The sequence below is a fragment of the Zalophus californianus genome, chromosome 4, assembly GCF_009762305.2.
Source record: "Zalophus californianus isolate mZalCal1 chromosome 4, mZalCal1.pri.v2, whole genome shotgun sequence".
NCBI lineage: Eukaryota > Metazoa > Chordata > Mammalia > Carnivora > Otariidae > Zalophus > Zalophus californianus.
Window position 1 is genome coordinate 105,219,396 of NC_045598.1, and position 17,138 is coordinate 105,236,533.

General features: G+C 42.4%; 2 protein-coding genes and 1 long non-coding RNA gene across 10 annotated transcripts in view; 2 read left to right on the top strand and 1 right to left on the bottom strand.

The window, feature by feature from the left end:
* Positions 1-667: 667 nt before the first annotated feature.
* MLLT11 (MLLT11 transcription factor 7 cofactor) lies at positions 668-6,799 on the top strand. Its single transcript, XM_027605520.1, has 2 exons — positions 668-805; positions 5,486-6,799. Exon 2 carries the CDS (start codon positions 5,492-5,494, stop codon positions 5,759-5,761), a length of 270 nt encoding a protein of 89 aa, XP_027461321.1. The 5' UTR covers positions 668-805; positions 5,486-5,491; the 3' UTR covers positions 5,762-6,799.
* Positions 3,245-7,639, bottom strand: LOC113929027. The gene is made up of 3 exons (XR_003522067.1): positions 7,509-7,639; positions 4,118-4,152; positions 3,245-3,420 (listed from the first exon to the last, which is right to left on the bottom strand). It is a non-coding gene; the product is annotated as an uncharacterized LOC113929027 (long non-coding RNA).
* A 375-nt stretch (positions 7,640-8,014) lies between these two features.
* The window catches only part of GABPB2 (GA binding protein transcription factor subunit beta 2), a 29,180-nt gene continuing 20,056 nt past the window's right edge, over positions 8,015-17,138 (top strand). For 4 of the 8 annotated variants that reach the window (XR_003522047.1, XR_003522048.1, XM_027605398.1 and 1 more), the window contains exons 1-4: positions 8,015-8,153; positions 13,182-13,289; positions 14,293-14,460; positions 14,999-15,193. Coding sequence is in view for 6 of the 8 variants with exons in the window: in XM_027605398.1 (XP_027461199.1) it covers positions 13,182-13,289; positions 14,293-14,460; positions 14,999-15,193 (471 nt within the window). In the remaining 2 variants the exon portion in view is untranslated. Of the gene's footprint in view, positions 8,154-12,095; positions 12,138-13,181; positions 13,290-14,292; positions 14,461-14,998; positions 15,194-17,138 lie in introns of all 8 variants that reach the window. The other 4 variants (XM_027605431.1, XM_027605449.1, XM_027605415.1 and 1 more) reach the window with 3 other exon arrangements.

Genomic DNA, 17,138 nt, shown 5'->3' on the forward strand with positions numbered 1-17,138 from the left:
CGCCGCCCGTGCTGCGCGAGCCGGGATCGTGGAGCCCACGAGGGGCTCTCCTGAGCCGGGCCCCCGAGCTGCGCTGCCCGCAGTCGCACGTCCCCTTTGCGCGCCAGGCATTGCGGGGCAAAACTAAGCGGAGCCCCCAAATCCCCCGGACCCAGCCAAGTTTAGAGATTCTCAGTCACCCACCCCCCCGCCCCATACGCATACACACACCCCCAGTCCTCTTGTGCTCTACCCAAAGTGGAATGGGGCTAGGTGTATTTACTCATTGCGAGGGTGCGGAGGCGAGTCGCAAGAGTAGGGATTGCGGGGAGGGGTGGAGGATTTTTCTGATTCTCAAAAATAAAATACTTCGTGACTTGAAATCCATAAATTGGGGAATAAAGGGACACTCCTCTATTGTTATCTAGAGCTAAGCTTTTTAATCCATAAGCCTAAAATTAGGGGACAATTAACTGCTCATTCATTGCACCCCAGTCAGCATGGGGGTGCTGTAAGAGCTCGGGAATAATTGTGCCGACCAATAAGCCTACGGAGATGCTTTAATCCTGTCTCCCTCCCTAAAGTGTTCTGGAACCTATCATTTGAATTAGCCGAGTCAGGCAAGGAGGGGGCGGGGAGTCCTTCCGCCCTTCTTAGGAGGGGCTGCATTGCAGGGGGAGACTGAGCAGATAGACTCAGCCACAGAGGGAGAGGGAGTGAGAAGACAAAGCCGTCAAAGCCCCAACAGCTTTTTCTCCAGCCCAGAGCAGACGCCGGAGCCCACTCCTTCCATCTTTGGAACACACCAGTAATTCACTAATAACAGGTAAACTGAATTGAGGGAAGGGCGGCAAGGGGCTGCAAAGATAGAAGGGCAGCTGCTTCTGGTTAGGTTGAAGACCCTAAATTAAGGATAAGGTTTGGGGGACGGCTCAAGAGGAGAGAAGGGGGCGCTATGAACAATGAGTAGTTTTTTGGTCCCCTTGTCGTATCTCTTTGCTAAGATCTCCATCCTTGCCTTCTAATCCACAGACATTAATTTCTAACAATTTACATGGAGCTATCATTTCTCAGCATTTATCTCATTTCAAGTATCTCTTTTCCTATAATTTGTGTTATGTATTTTATTATCTTCAGTCATTATCTGTATCTTCTTTTTCAAGCTATAATTTGTTTTACCTGTTTTTTGATGACTCTCTAGTCTTCCTGTATTGCTCCAGCCTGTACTTCCCTATATTTACTTCTTTTTTTCTGTAGTGTTCCACTGATGTGTCTACCTTCGCCCCAAACCGATTTGTCTCCATAGGAGGGAATTTGGGGGAAGGGATGAGATAATATTGAAAGTAATCCTGACCTCTCTTTTTAACAGTCTCCCACTCCCTATCTCCAGCCTTTGCTCCAAAGAAAGAGGCAGCTTGAAGTAGGAAGGTGGGAGGCCTCTATGTTGGAGAATTGCCTGATCCCATATTGAAATCAGTACAGCCCACAAAAGCTACATATGGTGGCAGATTCTGGAAAAGGAACGCTTATTTGCAGCTCAGTGGGAATAGATGGGAGGAAGACATGGCTAACAGGAAAATCCAAGACCAGAATGAGGCAAACATACTGCGATGCCAGAGAGCTTCCATCCCCTCCAACCACCATCCCTTGTCCTCCTCCCCACCCCCACCCCCACCCCCACCCCCACCCCCAAGGCGGCAGCATGACACAGCAAGGCCCTGTTGGGCAGGCCTTGGATTCCCACAGAGGGTCTAGACAAAGGGTATTTGGGTGTGTCTGTGTGGCTCAGAGGGAGTGTGTCCTTTTATACCATGTATTTGCTAATCATGTATCTCTAAGAATAGATGGTGATATTTAGAAATTACCTTTGCCTAAAATATCTGGATAATTTAAAATGAAGGACCGTTAGAAGTATTTATTGAGCACATATTGTGGTCCAAGCCCTTTAAGGAATGTAAAGAAAGATGAGGTTGGGTGGAGAACATTTGGGGAGGGGAAGAGAAAGCTTGCTGGAAAAGGGACCTCTTGGCAAAATTTGGAGATTTGGGAATTAAATCCGTACTATATTAAATACCAAAATTACATTACTAATGAATGTAATGTAATGTAGGTGGTATTTTAGTTTCAATTTTCTGTGTAGTCAGTGTTCTTGACTTGATTTTAAATGCCATACATGCTTGTGTGAGTGTCTTTCTAGAATGCATTTGGTACTTTATGTACATGTCTCTGAGTCAATGGCATAGCCAGAAATTTTAGGCCTTGTGAGTTAATATTTCACAAAATTTCCTTTAGCATTTTTAATTGCAAGACACACTCTGCCAGACACTCAGGGATTGTTGGACAATTTTTATATATACTCTGGTTTTAAGAAAAGGACCCAGTTTGTCAAAGAGCTTTTTCCCTCAGACTCTAGCTTGCTCTCTACTACCTTTTGCATTTTCATCATTCAAATCAGAATCACAGGAACAATCAACCCCTAATCCATCGAATATCTGTTCTTCAGGAGCAAGTTTTGAGAATATTGGTATAGGATTATATAAAACTGTGGACAACTATTTATGTGCAGCACATCAAAAAAGGACCAGATTGAGAATGAGACCTGGATCCAACTGGCTAGAAGGCTTCAGAAGTCACTAGATAATTTCCAACATGTTTTCTTTTTTCTTTCCTTCTTTCTTTCCTTCTTTCTTTCTTTCTTTCTTTCTTTCTTTTTCTTTCTTTCTTTCTTTCTTTCTTTCTTTCTTTCTTTCTTTCTTTCTTTCTTTCTTTCTTTCTTTCTTCTTTCTTTCTTTCTTTTTTTCTTTCTTCCTTCCTTTTTCTTTCTTTCTTTATTCCTTCCTTCCTTCCTTTTTCTTTTCTTTCTTTTTTCTTTTTCTTTCTTTTTCTTCCTTTCTTCCTTCCTTCCTTTCCTTCTTTCTAAATATACACTATGTTATAGCACAGAATATATTTATTCATTTTTAAAGTAATCTCTACATCCAACATGGAGCTCAAACTCACAATCCCAAGATCAAGAGTTGCACAGTTCACCAGCTGAGCCAGCCAGGCGCCCAAACGTGTTTCCTAGTTTTAAAATCCTATGGGTTTTTAACCCCCTATGATTCTGTTTTTTAAAAGTACATATTATGTGCCCAGCATTATACTAAACTTGCTCTGGAGGGGACTGATAAGGGAGGGGATATAAAAGAAGCCAGCAAGGTAGGCAAATAACTGGTAATCTTGGAGGGGAGGGAGGTGTGGGGGGGAGGAAGGAAAGAAACGAAATCAGAAAAAAACAGGACAAAACAATCCCTGTGGTTAGTCAGTAGTCAGTAACACTGATGATTCCTGAGGTTTGCATCTTGGGATCTCTGCAGTCCCGGACTGAAGCCGGAGTTGGTAGGCTGGGAGGTACAACCGTTTTTTTTGTACCCCTCTTTCTGTACACGTCTCTGCAGATTACTGTGGAGATGATCAGAGCTGAATTATCATAGGATGATGACCTCACCTTTCTAACATGCTCCCCCACCCTGTTCCAGTCCCCACATAACCCTCCTCCTAAGCAGCTTCTCTGCTGAGTAATGCTCAGTTCCCAGGGTTTATTTTGGAGTCTGAACCTCAGAAGAGAAAGAGCAACTGACAATTGGCTTTTAACGTTAAAAACATCCTAAGCTGCCCACTTTTTCTAAGCCCCTACACTCACACATAACTGTGCTCTAGATTAAGACTTTGTTTTTTGGCCTTAGTTGAGATGGTTCACATTATCTGGGGTTATAGAATTTCTGTAGTGTAGTGGTTATCATGTTCGCCTAACACATTTTATGGAGGCAGTTAGGAACCTATTTAAGGCCACTATTTAGGAGCCTCAAGGCCTGGTAGGAGCCAATGGAGTGTGCTGGGAGGAAGGCCTTTTAAAATGAGGGTTTTATTTTTGGAGGCAATGGAATGTTCTTTCTCCTTCTTTGGGAACATTTCAACTAATGCTTTTGCCCCTTCCCTTGGCTAGTAACCAGCAGGGTGCAGGAGATATAATACTCATATATCGGGGTGTGGGTGGGATGAGCAGAAAAGGTGATAGGAGCACTCCTTAAAGCATGGAAAAGTATCTAATCCTGACAAGGGACTTTCTCCTTCCAATCTAAGCTCTTACTCTCCTTACCTGGAATTTCCAATCCATTTGCTCTCAGGTATAATCTAGCATTGGGATCAAAGAAAAAAGGTCTTGTTAGAGCACAGGAAAATTCTCTTAGCACCTGGGTTTTGTTTTGAAGGAGAGGTAGGCTAGAGAGAAATACAGGCTGTTAAGGCTTATTTATGGGCAATAGTGAGAGAAAATTAATCAACAGCTTCGAATGTCTTTTGTGTGCAAAACCCAGCACCTATGAAGGTATAAAGTAGACTGGTTTTTACCTTTAGAGAAACTCTGTTTCTTGCAGGAGAGAGACTGTCCCTATACAAGACACATAACTGATCTGTAGCCCCAAACTGATAATAGGTAAAACTCTACAGGGTGTTGGCAGAGATGCTGGAAGATACAGGGTAGAGGGAGCTGAGTAATTTTAAGGAAGTCCTCTTGGAAAGGTGAGTTTATAGTAGGGTTTAGAAGGCAGGGAGGAAAACAGAAAGCAGAAATGTCATGGAAGCCCTTTATAGAGGTACCTATTAAGCCAAAGTCAAGAAGTTGAGGATTTTCTAACATAAGAAGGATTCAGGGGAAAGATTCCTCTAAGGACTTGAATTCTTCTAGGGACTCCTCCAGTAGTCTTGAAACTTAGTTATTTTAAGATGGAGAGTAGAGAGGAGGTCTCAGATTGGTGAAAACACGTGGGATGTGGGGAGAGCAGCATACCTGGAAAGGGCACGGAAGCTCCACACCCTTTCCCTATGCCCCTGGCCTTGTGCATCTCTTCCATCTGCTGTTCCTGAGTTACAGTCTTTTATAATAAACTGGTGATCTAGTAAAAAAAAAAAAAAAAAAAAGATGGAGAGTAGACGAAAAAGCAGAAAGTAGAGAAAGGTAAGCAAGAGAGGAATGAGCATAACTAGCAGAGAATGTGCTACTGCTAGGAAGGTTGGGGCCAAATTCTAGAAAGCCTTGAAAACCAGACCCAAGATTGACGTGAAGGAGTAGGCAGTGAATTAAGTCATTTCAAGATGGGGAGAAGTTAGGAAATAGTAGAAAACCATCATAGAGGCTCCAAAGCTTGTTCTAGGGAACTTGGATCATGTACAGAGGCCAATGGGGATGTAGAGTTTTTTTTTTTTTTTAAAGATTTTATTTATTTATTTGACAGAGAGAGACAGTGAGAGCAGGAACACAAGCAGGGGGAGTGGGAGAGGGAGAAGCAGGCTTCCCACCGAGCAGGGAACCCGATGCGGGACTCGATCCCAGGACTCTGGGATCATGACCTGAGCCGAAGGCAGATGCTTAACGACTGAGCCACCCAGGCGCCCTTTTTTTTTTTTTTTTTTTTTTTTTATGAAGAGGTTGCTGTAGCATGAAGACTGACAAGTGGTTTCTTTCTAGGAAGTTATGAGGGACCCCGTGAGTAGCCAGTACAGCTCCTTTCTTTTCTGGAGGATGCCCATTCCAGAACTGGATCTGTCGGAGCTGGAAGGCCTGGGTCTGTCAGATACATCCATCTACAAGATCAAAGACAGCAGCGCTGGCAAAATGACCGGGCAAGCAACTGGAGAACAGGAGAAAAACTCCGAAGGCGATGCCCTCCTTGAATACAGCACCTTCAACTTCTGGAGAGCTCCCATTGCTAGTATCCACTCCTTTGAATTGGACTTGCTTTAAGCCCAAGACTTCTCTCTCCCACCACCTTGTCCTTACCATCTTCCCTCTCAAGCCCCTTCCTTTCCACCCTTTTCTCCTATTAATCTTGCTCTCTCCCCTCTATTGTGTTGAGGTGGTGCTGATGAATCTGCCAGAGTTGTGTTGTATTTATTTATTTATTTATCTATCTACTTATTTATCTATCTCTCTATCTTATCAGTTTCTCTTAAAAGCCCTTAAGCCTTGAAGAAAAGGGTTCAAGCAGTGGAGTATTGGATCACAGGGATTCCTTCTTTCCCCTCCCCAGATACTAATTCCAGATAACAGGCCTGGTGGGGGCACCAGAGAGTAGTACAGTGGTACAAAATGGAGGACCGATTTTTTACTTCATTTTAATCAGCCTTAGAGATTGATCAAACCTAATTTCCTGCTCTGAATCAGTAAACACAAATCTTCCTTCCAGAGTTGATGAAAACCTTAGAAGTTTTAATTTGAGATTATCTGCTACAAGACAGTAGGATTTCTAAAAGGCTAAGGTGATAAGTCTCTTGCTATTTGATCCTGCTCCTTGTAATACACTTTTTCTCAGAGAAATTGGGGGTAGTTAAAAGTATAAAACAAGAGGAAATAATACATCATGGAAAATTAAAATAAGGGAAAGCATTGAATCATTTCAGAAATAACTACATTCTCAAAAGGGTGTTCCTCCTTCAAGCCTACTCACTTTATAACCCTGCTCCTAACTAAAAACTCTTGAGGAAAATGACTCCAATTTCAATTCTTAAGATGCGATCTTACTGAATACTATGATAATTTGTAAGGTTTTGACTCTGTTTCTAAAAGGCATAGAGTTTGGCCTTTAGTGTTTTAGTCTTGCCCTTCATCTGCAATGTATAATACTCATCAGTGGGCCTCAGGCACAGTTCTTCAGCTACCTTGAGACCATGAAATAATCACATTATAACCCTACACCTTGTCCCCCCATTCCTTCCAAAATTATTGCTGCTGATTTGTGCTGCCACTTACTCATTTCTTTAATAAAGACATTCAATCCCATGACTGGATTCTAGTTTTCTCTCTCTTCTAAGAGAAGTGTATAGATCTCCGAAATTAGCCTTGCTTTCCCCTTACACTAGGAAGAAAGCTGCAACCAACCACTTTTCTACTTGCCCATTGACTACCAACATACCGAGGTAATAATTCTAGATGCCTCAGAAGGCACCTGTGTTACCAAATATGCTCTTCATTATCTTAGTCTAGGTGCCTAAGAAAAGAAACTAATTCACCCAAATATGTTTATCTGCTTATTTACAGCTCGTCTCATTAAAAAACAAAACCCAACTCTTTCAACTTACAAATAGAGGATGTAAACAGGAATGAAACAAGATTTTGAGTCTCAAAAAGGGAAGCCGTAAATATCAAAATGGATCGAACATGGGCAGTATGCCGTAAATACTTTAAAGATGACAATAGCAAGTTCAGAAAAGGTAGACGCGAAAAACTTAGGCTTTGAAAGGCCCACCATAAACGACAAAAGCCAAAATCTTAAGAGTGGAGCCATGACGTGTCCTTTCCAATGTTCACTTATTTTTGAAGGGCTTCTTTCCCGATTTCTCGCTGCCCTTAGTTAGTGGCCATGGGTGAATGAACATGGCAATCAATTGGTATGTAAAATGTGTAAGTGGATTTGCAAACTCAGGCTATATCCCCTTTCAAGCTCTAAAAAGAAATGAATCCATTATCTGGTCCACGGTTCCGGGGTCCTTACATTCATGCTGTAAATTGGAAATAGCACCAGAGTTTAATTCGAGCTCCAAAGCCGGGGACGTCCCAACAGTTTCACCCGAGGTACAGACAGGGAAACAAGGTTTTCCCGTCAACCTTAAAGCCGGCCCCCAGACATGCTATCAAAACGGCGTAAGACCCACGCCGACTCCCAGTTTCTCCTCGACACGTCCCCTAAGCTCTTGGCGCCGAAAGAAAGCATCGGGTCCGTCCCCTACCGGAACTATGCGACACGTAAGACGCGTAATCAACAACCCTCCGCCTCGTAAAATAGTCCCGAATGGTTTATCTCGAATACACACTTTTCCACCACGAAAAGCCTTCGATGGAAAGAAAATGAGCTTCGGAGGTGCATCGCTCTTTGTTTGAATGTAAATGTGGGTTTTCTGATCATTTTCTCCTTATAGATCCCTCCGCCAAAAAGTGTACTAGCTGAGTCTTCACTTCCGGGTCCGCCATTTTGTTGCCTCCATTTCTCCACGAGGGGGGGTTAAAGGCCCCCAAAATATGCATATATGAAAAAGCCAAAAAGTAACCGTCAGTGACAGGGAGTCTTAACTAGAGATAGAAACGGAACCAAACTGGCGGGCTCAGTGAAAGCGCGGCCGGCAGCGTCCCGGACGAGGAGGTGAGGGGGAAGAAGATGTGTGGACTCTGGGGGGCGTCGGGGCTGGAAGGGAGATTGCCGTGAGAAGCTGTACCGCATCCCAGCCCAGCCCCGGACTTCTGGGTGCAGACGGAGCGGCGCCCCTCCACCGGCCGGGGCAGCTCGGGGAGGGGGATGAAGAGGAAGGGGATGCTGCCGGGAGGAAGGGGAGGGGACTGGGAGGTGAAGAAGGGGGTGGGTGTAAGACCTGGGGCTGGGGAGCTGGACCCAGGGAAGCGAGGGCCACGGAGGTGACCGCCAGGGGGCAGCCCGGAGCCCGGCCGGGGGTTGCCCCCCTGGGCTGAGGCTTTGGCGCCTTGTCCCATTGTCCCCATTGACTCTTCTTCCAGAAAGACAACGTTGCTGTGTGGAACTGGAGGATTTGTGATGGAGGAGGAAACGGGGACTCTCAATTCTCTGACCTCAGTAATAGCCTAAAGATTTTGAGTGAGCTCAGTAATCGGAGCAAGAGCAGTAAGGGCTCCGCCCCCAGTTGTTGCACAGTTGTTTGTACAGCTGGCCGCCCGGTGGGGACGTGTGCAATAGAAAAAGAAAAAAAAAAGGTTGTCAGACATGGACTCTTCAATTCCATTTCTCCTTCTCGTTAGCTTTCACCTGTTCTCACAGATTTCCTTGAGCCAGCAGAGATTATCCCGTTCTTCTCTCTCTTCCCGGAAGTACTTCTTTCTCTCTTAAACATCTGTAGAAAAGGACATTCTGTGGTTTACCTCCAACAAGTTAACATTTTTGGCCATCTGGGACCATATTTTCATCTTGCCATTTGACCCAACCAGTCCCATAGAGATGTTCTTTTTTTTTTTATAAGATTTTATTTATTTATTCATGAGAGAGAGAGAGAGAGAGGGGCAGAGGGAGAAGCAGGCTCCCAAGGAGCAGGGAGCCCGATGCGGGACTCGATCCAAGGACCCTGGGATCATGACCTGAGCCGAAGGCAGACACTTAACAATCTGAGCCACCCAGGCGCCTCCATAGAGATGTCCTTAAGCATCTATGATCATACACTCTTTGAAACAGTGAAACAGGGGCGCCTGGGTGGCTCAGTTGGTTGGGCGACTGCCTTCGGCTCAGGTCATGATCCCGGGATCCTGGGATCGAGCCCCACATCAGGCTCCCTGCTCGGCTGGAGGCCTGCTTCTCCCTTTCCCACTCCCCCTGCTTGTGTTCCCTCCCACGCTGTCTCTCTCTCTCTCTCTCTCTCTCTGTTAATTAAATAAAATCTTTAAAAAAGAAAAAAAAAGAAACAGTGAAACAGAACTGCCCCACCCAAATTCTTATATCAACAAATGTAATTACTCTGTGATAATAGAGTACTTTGTTGTCAAGAGCTCAAGCACTTCATCAATTATTAAAACACTTATTCAGAGTTCTTGTATGTTTGTTTGGGGAGTGGGTGCTTTGTTATTTTATCCATCTCCAAAATCCTAAGAGACTAGTTAGATCAGATTTTGTTTTTTCACTTCATATAGAGAGAAAGTAGAGGTACATCCAGTAAGGGAGAATGTTTTCCCCGTGTTTTTAATAATCAGGGAGTTTGAAAGTGCCTAGACTGTCATCTTGACTCTTGGCTACATCTCATCCGGTGGGTATTGTCAGCGTTTAGGTAGGGTATGGGAGAATGGCACATAATCCCCCCAAATGCTGTTATTTTAAAAATACGTTTTACTTCTACTTTGGAGAGATCCTTCGGGTTAACTCAGAAGAGTGGAGGATGGGGAGAAAAGAACCTTGAACACATTTCTAGGAGACCTTTTTATATCAGGTGATAAATATAACACCCTACCTATATTCTAATCCTAAAGTTTAACTGTATCTTTGTATAGTAAGAAATAAGACTTTCCGGGGCGCCTGGGTGGCTCAGTCGTTGGGCGTCTGCCTTCGGCTCAGGTCATGATCCTAGGGTCCTGGAATCGAGCCCCGCATCGGGCTCCCTGCTCCGCGGGAAGCCTGCTTCTCCCTCTCCCACTCCCCCTGCTTGTGTTCTCTCTCTCTCTCTCTCACTGTGTCTCTCTGTCAAATAAATGAATAGGATCTTTAAAAAAAAAAAAAAAGAAATAAGACTTTTCATGGCCTTTTTAAAGAATGGGATGACAAATCTGGGTCAGTTGCCATTTAATGGTACTGATACATGGGCTCACAAATCTGATTAAAGAAAAGTGGGGGCGCCTGGGTGGCTCAGTGGGTTGAGCGTCAGACCCTTGATTTTCGTCTCAGGTCACGATCTTGGGGTCGTGGGATCAAACCCAGTGTCAGGCTCTGCACTCAGCACAGAGTCTACTCATCCCTCTTCCTCTGCCCCACCCCACACTGGCTCTCTCTCTCTCTCTCAAATAAATAAATAAAATCTTTAAAAAAAGAAAAAGAAAAGCAGGGTTCCTGGGTGGCTCAGTTGGTTAAGCATCCAGCTCTTGATTTTGGCTGAAGTCATGATCTCAGGGTTGTGAGATTGAGCCAGCCTCAGTCTCTGCACTGAACACAAAGCCTGATTAAGATTCTCTCCCTCTCTCTCTACCCCGTCCCTCCCCTGCTCATGCACTTGTGCTCTCTCTAAAATAAATAAATTTTTAAAAACAAAAGAAAAGTGATACAATTAATGTATGTTTGAAGGCAAGACTATGGTGAAAAAAATTGACCTCAGAAATACTTGGCAAGAGTTCAGGTGCTGAAGACAACAGTTGCAGTAGGATAAAATTAACTTATTTAAAGGATCTGTTTTCTAGATGTATCAGCTTCCCCAGAATGTGAAGCAAACCAGATTTCTCCTTATGCAGCAGATACCTCAACCTTCAACTGAATGTTTTTTTATGGTAGAGAGTAGCTGAAATTTCACTATTAGGATACTTCTGCTTTTTGCCAGCATTTCTGAACATCCTGTGTAGGGAATTCTTTCCCTTTGTGATCAGTTATTATGTAAGTGTTTAAGACTTGGTGATACACCTTTTATATATAGTGTAATTTGAGAAAATGCGAGGGAGTCATTTATGACTAATGAACCACCTAAAAATTTGCTCTTGTTTTTAACTGCTAGCAATAAGAAAATTAAATTGAAAATTAAATTTGATATTCTAAAAGGAAGATAATTATGGAGAAATGCAAAGTGTCAGTGTTCTGTAATAAGGCTTTGCTATCATTTTTTTTCTCTAGCATTTTCTTGAGTTGTGAAAACTGACATTATAGAGGTTCATACTATTAAAGTTCATCCTCTCCTCTTGAACATATTTATTCAAAGGTCTGGACTGGAGCCTGGAGTATAGTCATTTTGAACAAACTCCCTGGTGGTCTACTGAACATCCATGTTTGAGGACAATGCTCTGTGATATAGATTGGAAAATTAAATCACATAGTGGCTGAATGATTTACCTAAGTCAATGATTCTCAGATTTTCTGGTTCCAGGACTCATTTATATTCTTAAAAATTATTGAGGACTCCAGTGTGTTATATCTATTGGGATTTACTGTTTCAGAAATTAATTTTTAAATGCTCATTAATTAAAATACAACTGTAAATCCTGTACATGTGAACATAAAATAACACATTTTTAATTTAATTAATTTAAAAAATATTTTTAAAAAGATTTTATTTATTTATTTGACAGAGGGAGAGAGAGAAGCACAAGCAGGTGGAGCGGCAGGCAGAGGGAGAAGCAGGCTTCCCGCTGAGCAGAGAGCCTGACACGGGGCTCGATCACAGGACCCTGGGATCATGACCTGAGCCAAAGGCAGATATTTAACCGACTAAGCCACCAAGGCATCCCTCAATAACACATTTTTATGAAAAATATATCTTCCAAGTTAAATAATGAGAGGAATGGCATTGTTTTTTTATTTTTGCAAATCTCTTTAACTTCTGGCTTAATAGAAAACAGCTGCATTCTCATATTTACTATTGCATTTAATCTGTTGCAGTATGTACTTTTGGAGAAAGGGGTGCCTTAATAGCTTTTTCAGGTAATTGTGGGTATTCTTTTTCTTTTTTTTTAATTTTATTTATTTATTTGACAGCAAGAGAGGGAACACAAGCAGGGGGAGTGGGAGAGGGAGAACAGGCTTCCCGTAGAGCAGGGAGCCCGATGTGGGACTCGATCCCAGGACCCTGGGATCATGACCTGAGCGGAAGGCAGACACTTAAGGACTGAGCCACCCGGGCGCCCCGTGGGTGTTCTTTGATGCTACTACACAAACACTGGACCAAGTGGCAATTTCTTAAAAGTTAGTTGCAGTGAGGAATCTGAAACCGTATCAATGAAATTATTATACTCTGTTACCTTAAAATGCATTGATCTGTCTTTCACTTTGATTGCTTTTACCTATACATGATTTTATAACATGCATTGGTCATTTGAAAAATACTGGTTAAGCAAATTATACAGGCCACCCAAATGTTGATGCATTTTATTATACAATGTTAAAAAATCACATTCATTAGTATTAACACTAATTTCATCAGAAAAGTCTGTAGTAAGCTATCAACCCATAGTGGTGGATTTAAGTTTCCCAAAATTCTAATTTTGCTCGAAAGCTCAAATTATAATTAATAATTGTCAGTAAACACTGTCAGTTGTTTTCTTTGAAGTGACAGGCTCGCTTTGTTCATTTTTGAAAAAGTGTCTGCCATATACCTGAGTCTGAATAGCCTTGGTGTTTGTTCATCATTCTTTCGTGTGGCATAACATTTCTACCCATAGTTATTTCAAAGGGATGAAATGCTGTTTTACTGATTCCTTAAGTTAGAGAGGTGGTAATGTGTTGCACAGATTTCCAAAGTATTTTTCTGAAAATTGAACATTAAGGTACTATTGTTTAGGGCCTGAAATTTTCCCAAATATCTGATTGTGTTAGATGAGGTAGAAAGGAAGTGCCCTACTGGATAGTCAGCTTGAGAAGTATCTTACATATATTTAAGTACAAGAGGTCTTCTAAAAACATTTTATAGGCAGCTTTCCTTGTGTTTGAGTTATAACTTCCTGAAAATATTTGTTCCTATGCCTAAAGATGTCTTTGGTGGACTTGGGGAAGAGGTTGCTAGAAGCAGCAAGAAAAGGCCAAGATGATGAAGTGAGAACATTGATGGCAAATGGCGCCCCCTTCACCACAGACTGGGTAAGCTCTTTCAGTTATTCCCAACGTGGGCTTTTACCAATTTCTGCCTTTTTTTTTTTTCCAAAGATTTTATTTTTAAGTAATCTCTCTACCCAATGTGGGGGCTCAAACTCACAACCCCTGAGATCAAGAGTCACATGCTCTACTGACTGAGCCAACCAGGCGCCCCAGCATTGCCTAATTTTAACAATTCAATGAGCCAATGTTCTCTATCCTGTGGTGATTAATTCATAACTTTAGAGGCCAGCAGGTACTTAGCACTTCACAAAAAGGAAGAAAAGGAAACCTATGAGATTAGCATTTCTATTAATAGACCTGAAAAGAGCAATGTGAGTTAAATTGTCAGGCAAAGAGGCTGAACATATATGAAATGCAAAGAATAAACAGCATAGGCTTAAAGTAAAGGACCTAACACAAAGAAAGGAATAGTTCTTTGGCCAAAGTGGCCAAAGATAGATCACTCTTTCAGGATTTACTTTGAGATGATCCAGGCTGCTTATTGCTATTACACGCCATTGCTAAAACTTTATTGCCTTTTCATCTCATCAGTCTTTTTGCTTTGCATTACTGTGGCAACAGACTTCTATTCCAGCCAGTTAAATTTGCACACCAAATCTCAGTATCTTTCTAATTTCTGCCCTTTTCCTAAGAATTATTTTGAACCCACTATCCCTTTCCAATGCAGAATGTTCTTGTTCATCTGTTTTTTGTTTTGTTTTGTTTTTTACCTTCTTCTAAGCTTTGCTTAACATCATGTCCTTTAGAGAATCTTTCCGGATAAATCCATCTGACTTAAATCCATTATACTTAGCACTTATTTAATTGGTGGTATATTTACTTGCCTGTTAGAATATTAATTTCTTAATTCTTTACTCCTGTTGCACAACCAGATTCTCACTCAGACAAGAACCGTAGACTGTACCTCTTGTTCATTTGTGTCTCTCCACTTATGATTTAGGACTCTGCACACAGTTGATATTCAATGAGTATTATTTTCCCACAGCTTGGAACATCACCCCTCCACCTTGCAGCCCAGTATGGTCATTATTCCACAGCAGAAGTGCTCCTTCGAGCAGGCGTTAGCAGGGATGCCCGGACCAAAGTGGACAGGACCCCTTTGCACATGGCTGCAGCTGATGGACATGCGCACATCGTGGAACTGCTTGTTAGGGTAATAGTGGCAGATCTGTACTGTGAAAAAGACACCCACCTCCCTGTTTTCTTACTTAAACGAGTAGTAGGAAACTAGGCTGGGAAAGATTAAGTTTAGGACAGTTCATAGCATAGATTTGTGTCTCTTTCAAGAGACATCATGGTGATGAGGATTTTGTTTTCTAATCTTTTACAGGCTAAGCAGACTTTATTGATTTTTCTTCATTCCCTTTCTGCAGGTGTTTTCTGTACTTATGCCTATTTTTGTAGGCATTCAGCTCTCTGTTAATAAATGCAACAAAAATCTGTTCTTTTCCCCATCCTTTCCCATCTGTTATAATTTCCCAGTTGTCCTTAGAAGACCCACTCATTGAAGACAATATGACTGTCATCATTCAGGAAAATTTGAAGAATGTTTTTCCCTTTGATATTTCTTTGTGATCTAAATTTGAATATGTGTAATCTCCATGGAAATTCTCTTTATTTGGCTGATGGGATCGTGCACCTGTGCTACCATTACCAGTATCTCTTTGAAAAAAATTACTGTTCTGTGACAGAATGGTGCAGATGTGAATGCCAAGGATATGCTGAAGATGACAGCTTTACATTGGGCTACAGAACACCACCATCGAGATGTTGTAGAGCTACTTATCAAATACGGAGCTGATGTCCATGCTTTCAGCAAGTTTGATAAATCTGCCTTTGACATAGCCCTGGAGAAAAAGAATGCTGAAATTCTGGTCATCCTTCAGGTCTGGTTCTTTTTACACCCCCAGAATATATTTTAATTGAAGTTAAGAATTGAATTTTCTCTCTTTATCAAGGTATTACTTCTAATATGTCTCAATCTTATGATTCGGTGTCATTGGTATCTTTAAAAATATATATATAGCTTTGTAGGGGCACCGAGTGGCTCAGATGTTTGGGTGTCTGCTTTCGGCTCAGGTCATGATCCCAGGGTCCTGGGATCAAGCCCCTCGTTGGGCTTCCTGCTCGGCGGGGAGCCTGCTTTCTCCCTGTCCTGCTGCTGCTCCGCCTGCTTCTGCTGTCTCTCTCTCTGTCAAATAAATAAATAAAATCTTAAAAAAAAAATAGCATTCTATAAAGCCCTGAAATATTCATGGTGATTGGAGAACAGTGTTGTGGCCAGTACAAAAACAAGATTTGTTTGGCTTTAGAATGTTTTTTTCCTCCGTGAAAATTTCCCTCTTTCTTTTTTTTTTTTATTTCTGTTTTTAAGATTTTATTTACTTATTTATTTGAGAGAGAGAGCACAGTGTGGAGGGCTGGAGGGGGAAAGAGAGGGACAGCAAGCAGGGCTTGATCTCACGATCCCACGACCCCAAGATCATGACCTGAGCTGAAGTCTTAAGTCTGACACTCAATTGACTGAGCCACCCAGGTGCCCTGAAAATTTCCCTTTCTAATTGAGCTTGACTTGGGACAATGTTAAAAGCCTCACTGGGGTGCCTAACTGGCTCCGTTGGTAGAGCATGTAGCTTTTTGATCTTGGGGTCGTGGGTTCAAGCCCCACATTGGGCTTAGAGATTGCTTAAATTAGTCAACTTTTTTTTTTAAAAGTCCCTTTATGTTTTCTGAATGTACATCAACTGATATGAGGCAGTACATAGCTCTGACGCATATTGAGTCATAAGGAAGCCATCTCAGAGTTAAAAAGTAGCTGTGACAATTTCACCCATTAATTTCTTTTTTTTTTAAAGATTTTATTTATTTATTTGAGAGAGAGGGAATGAGAGATAGCACAAGAGGGAAGAGGGTCAGAGGGAGAAGCAGACTCCCTGCCGAGCAGGGAGCCCGATGTGGGACTCGATCCCGGGACTCCAGGATCATGACCTGAGCTGAAGGCAGTCGCTTAACCGACTGAGCCACCCAGGCGCCCTCACCCATTAATTTCTTAAGCCAGCACTTGTACATCAGAGAATAACAGGATGAGGGATACAAAGATTAATAGGACATGGCCCTGCCCTTAGAGTGTTTACGGTATGATGAAGGTAAAGACAAGAAATGGGGGGCCTGGGTGGCTCAGTCGGTTAAGCGACTGCCTTCGGCTCAGGTCATGATCCTGGAGTCCCGGGATCGAGTCCCACATCGGGCTCCCTGCTCAGCAGGGAGTCTGCTTCTCCCTCTGACCCTTCCCCCTCTCATGTGTTCTCTCTCTCTCATTCTCGCTCTCTCAAATAAATAAATAAAATCTTTAAAAAATAAATTAAAAAAAGAAATGAAACATTACAATACTACGTTGATAAATTTGATACTTATCAAGTGTTACAGGATCGCAGAATAAATGATGCTTAAGGAGAAGATTAAAGTGTATGTAGAGGAGTGCCAGTGAGGAGCATGCAACTCTTGATCATGAGCTCGAGCCCCACATTGGGTGTAGAGATTATTTTATTTTATTTATTTATTTTTTAAAGTTTTTATTTATTTGACAGAGAGAGTGAGCACAAGCAGGGGGAAGGGCAGGCAGAGGGAGAGGGAGAAGCAGGCTCCCTGCTCAGCAGGGCAATGTGGGGCTTGATCCCAGGACCCTGGGATCATGACCTGAGCCTAAGGCAGATGCCCAACCTACTGAACCACCCAGGCGCCCCTAGAGATTACTTAAGAAAAAAAAAAGTATATGTAGAATCTGAACTGAGTTTTGAAGGAGAAGTAAGCAGAGAAGTAAGAAAATGATAC